This window comes from Monodon monoceros, unplaced genomic scaffold (assembly GCF_005190385.1).
Source record: "Monodon monoceros isolate NGI ecotype Baffin Bay Population unplaced genomic scaffold, NGI_Narwhal_1 Super_Scaffold_3, whole genome shotgun sequence".
Classification (NCBI taxonomy): Eukaryota; Metazoa; Chordata; class Mammalia; order Artiodactyla; family Monodontidae; genus Monodon; species Monodon monoceros.
The window spans coordinates 23,400,069-23,404,230 of NW_021703780.1; the positions used below are offsets into that span (position 1 = coordinate 23,400,069).

The 4,162-nt window shown below is 42.7% G+C and overlaps 1 protein-coding gene across 3 annotated transcripts in view; it reads left to right on the forward strand.

Annotated features, from left to right (window-relative positions):
• Positions 1-3,848: 3,848 nt before the first annotated feature.
• LOC114908148 (BOLA class I histocompatibility antigen, alpha chain BL3-7-like) overlaps positions 3,849-4,162 on the forward strand; it is a 3,566-nt gene continuing 3,252 nt past the window's right edge. The window contains exon 1 of one of the 3 annotated variants that reach the window (XM_029244490.1): positions 3,849-3,987. In XM_029244490.1, coding sequence (XP_029100323.1) covers positions 3,927-3,987 — 61 coding nt within the window. In that variant the 5' untranslated portion in view covers positions 3,849-3,926. Of the gene's footprint in view, positions 4,159-4,162 lie in introns of all 3 variants that reach the window. The other 2 variants (XM_029244489.1, XM_029244488.1) reach the window with 2 other exon arrangements.

Below are 4,162 nucleotides of genomic sequence, written 5' to 3' on the forward strand. Positions count from 1 at the left end.
AAAAGAATTTTTTAATGTAAATATACTGAAATTGAGACGTTCTGCATAGTGACCTTTAAAATTTTTGTACCAGTTTTCAATCCCATCAATCTTTATGACAGTATATTCTCCCTAAATTCCTGTCAATACTCTCCTCATACTATTATCTTTGCCAAGATGATAGATTTTAACTTATTCCCATTTCTTATTCCAGATTTGCATTTTTCTTTACATTTATTTGTTATATATTTGTTTGACATTTGCATTTCTTATTTTGCGAATTGTTTTCTAATACACTTTAATTATGTTTTGTTTGGGATTTAGTTATTTTAAACACTGAATTCAGGAAGGACAAAGCAGCCTCCAACATCAGAAGCTGGTCTGACGTTTACCTTAGGCCTCAGCCTTGCCAGAAGCTGGGCTGGTGCTCACCACGCAGCCGTGTTCTTCTCCTGTTGGACATATGTCACCTCACAGAACATCAACATCAGACAAGGACACCTGAGACCATGACACAGTGAGACAAAACAAGCCCACAACATCATTTTCTCTAAGCACAGACCAAACAAGGCAGCACTATGCACCTCACAATGTATCAAACCTCTCCCTGTGCTGATACCAGCAACCACGGCTTCTTTCCAATCACAGCTGCATCCTCACTCTAGTCTTTCCTCCTTTCAGGGAAGATTCACCGACATGCCTGGTCACAGAATTGCCCCCACTTCCTGACAACACCCAATGTAGAGTGAGCCCCTCCTCCATACACCCTCCTCAAAATCACCCAGCCAGAGCCCACATCCTGTATATGTTCTAACACCTCACACTAAGACACCATGGTCCCCGATGGTGTGTCATCTCCCTCTCTGCATCCAGTAATAAATCCAACTTGTTTGCCCACAGATGTTCTCCTGGTGGTCTTTGGCTGAAAATCATTGCTACCTGTTTGTCAAGTTTTTTGTCTTTGAGTTTGACAAGGGCATGTGTTAGTATCTTTGTGAATGTCTGGTTGACATAGAGAAAATTTATGATTTTTTAGTGGTTTTTCACCTTTGGGTCATACAACTCTTCATTCCCCAAATGTAAAAAATTCAAGTATTTTTTTGTCTAGCAGAGAGGGGTCCAAGGGTGAAGGGAAACAGAATTGATTGAATTTGGGGGGAACGAATAACAGGAGCAGTCAGTAAAGAATTCTAAGCTGGTGGATTCTAAGGTTTACATCTCCTGCTTTATCATTTCACAAGTATGTACAGGTCCTGCAAGGTATTTGATATATGCTGTGTTCAGTGAATACTTTCTCTTGGGCTAAGTGAAGACTTCAGTGTCTGCTTATATTTACCAGGTTAATGAAAAGAACAGCAAGAGCTCAAGGTTATAAAGACAAGAATTAGCTCCAGCGATGGGCAGTTTTGAACACATATGACCTTAAGGTGATAAACCACGGTGTCCTTAATGTCTGAACACTCTAGTTGTTAAAGTACATGTTAATGAAACTTTCTGCGCATGCTGCATTTTAAGGATATATCTAAGACCCACATAGACAAATCCATGATTTCCATATGAAGGTTATTTTATTATGCATCAACTTATGAGTCACACAGTATCTTTTTGGGGGAAGAGACTGGAAATTAAGAACATTATAGATATGTAATGCCCAGTAGGCTAGCTACTAGCCACATATGGCTATTTAAACTAAATAACATTAAGGTGCTCAGCACAATAGCCACTTTTGAGGTGCTAAATAGGGACCTGTAGCTAGTGGCTACCTGATTTTGACAGTACAGATATAGAACAATTCCTTCACCACAAAACATTCTATTGGACAGAACTGCTCTTCATGCTTTCTGGGCCTCAAGTCAGAAATACTGCACCCATGAAAGGGCCAATATTATTTCTCTTAGAGACGATGTCAGATTTCTGTCTGGGATATGAATACATACTTAGCTGGTGTGTAACAAAACCAAACTAGGTTATGAGTGGGTATGGTGCCTTCAGGCACAAACTGTTTCCAGGTCCAAAGGGGAAACACCTGTCCCCCTACCTCCCTTCCCGGACTGAGGACACTCTCTGGGATCAATTTCCAAGGGGTGAATTCTCTCCTAGAGGAGCCCGGGGCAGAGCCCTCAGTTAAGTGTGGGGAGGCAGGGAGTCCAGCTCAGGGAGAGGGATTCTCCAAAATGAAGAGGAGGCAAAGGCAAGGGTCAGTTAGGAGACTTTGCCAGGTTTATTCGAACAGCAGTTCTCAGAGTGTGATCTGTGGAACCCTTGAAGTCACTGAGACCCTTTCATGAGATCCATGAGGTGAAACCTACTTTCATAGCATTACTAAGATATTATTTGACTTTCCATTATGTTGACATTTGCTTTGAGGTATAACTTAGCAGTGATGGAGACTACTGTAGCAAACTACAATATAATTATTTTCACCACAACTTACTTGCAGAAAGAAAAAAGCAGGTTTGCTTTAAAACATTCTGGTTGATGCATTACAAATTTTTATCTTTCCTTAATAAGCTATAATGGAAAAGAAAATGAAAAAGAATGTATATACACATGTATAGCTGAATCACTTTGCTGTACAGCAGAAATTAACACAACATTGTAAATCAACGATACCTCATTAAGAAAAACTTTAAAAATAAATAAAAATTCCTTTGTTTCCTAAGTCATCCTTAAATCCACTTTTTTTTTTGGCCACGCCCCACAGCATGTGGGATCTTAGTTCCCTGAACAGGGATTGAACCCTTGAACCCAGGCCATGGCAGCGACAGCTCTGAGTCCTAACCACTGGACGGCCAGGGAACTCCCTTAAATCCACATTTTAAAAGTACCTTCTAAGATGACATGGGAAGTACCCATCAAGCCCTTCTGCTACATTCCAAAGTACTATGTCCCAAGGAAAATAATTTGTGTGACCTGAACTACCCTCTTCTTCATGGAATACAACGTTTACTTGAAAGAACGAATGACACTGGAAGATCTATATAACTTAGTGAAACAACGTATTACTTTTTTAAAATCTTACCTTAGTACAAGAGACATTCAATGTGCAAAATAGGGTTATGGAGTTTAACGTAACAGAATAGGAAATAGTTAATAATATTCTTTCAGGTCCACTTTGAAAATAACCTTTGAGAAACTACCACTTGTGTAGTTTTCGTTTTGTATCAAAGACTAACATCCATGACTGTCTGAAAAGGTTTTTGAAAATACTACTCCTACATATGTGTGGGCCTTTTTATCATAGACTTCCATCAAAATCACCGATTCATTGAAGAAGCAAACATGAACATCCAGGGGTCTTCTAATGAGACAAACAAGAAAGAGAGAGACTTGCAAAAATATAAATATCTGAAAAGCTCCACTTTTCCCACTACCATGTTTATTTTGAGAAGTAGTTATTTTTCATATTAAATCATGGGTTATTAATATTATTCTAGGTAAATTAATTAAAAATTTTAAAATTCTATTGTTTATACTTTGGAAAGTACCGATAGAAGTATCCATATAAAATTATCTTTGGGGTCGTAACTAGTTTGTAAGACTGTATAAATATTCTGACCACAATGCTGTGAAAATCGCTGACTACACAGTCCCTGGGCCAGGACTCAGGGAGACACTGTGACAAAGAGCTGTCGGTGCAGGAGGGGAGGGATCAGGCAAAGTCCCAGGTCCCGGGAGGGGCAGGCTCTCAGGCTTCAGGGTGTCAGGCGGTCTCTGGGGCGGGGACGCTCCGTGGTGGGGATCCCCAGTCTCCCGGAGTTTCACTTTCTCTCTCACAACCTGTGTCGGGCCCTCCTGCCTGGACACTCGTGACGCGTCCCCACTTCTCACTCCCATTGCGTGTCCGGTTTCTGGAGAAGCCAATCAGCGTCCCCGCGGTTCCCGGTTATAAAGTCTCCACCGACCCGCCTCACGCAGTTTCTCCTCAGACACCGAGGGTACAGGTCATGGCCCTGCGAACACTCCTGCTTCTCACGGGGGCCCTGGCTCTGACCGAGACCTGGGCGGGTGAGTGCAGGGTCGCGAGGGAACGGCCTCTGCGGGGAGGAGCGAGGAGACCCCGGGGGTCGGGGGTCAGGACTCCCAGGGAACGAGCCACGCCGCCGCCCCCGGTCCAGACCCGCCCCCTCACCCCGGTCCCCGCCTGTCCCTCCCTTGCTTCCCGCCCCCTCTTCTCTCCCCC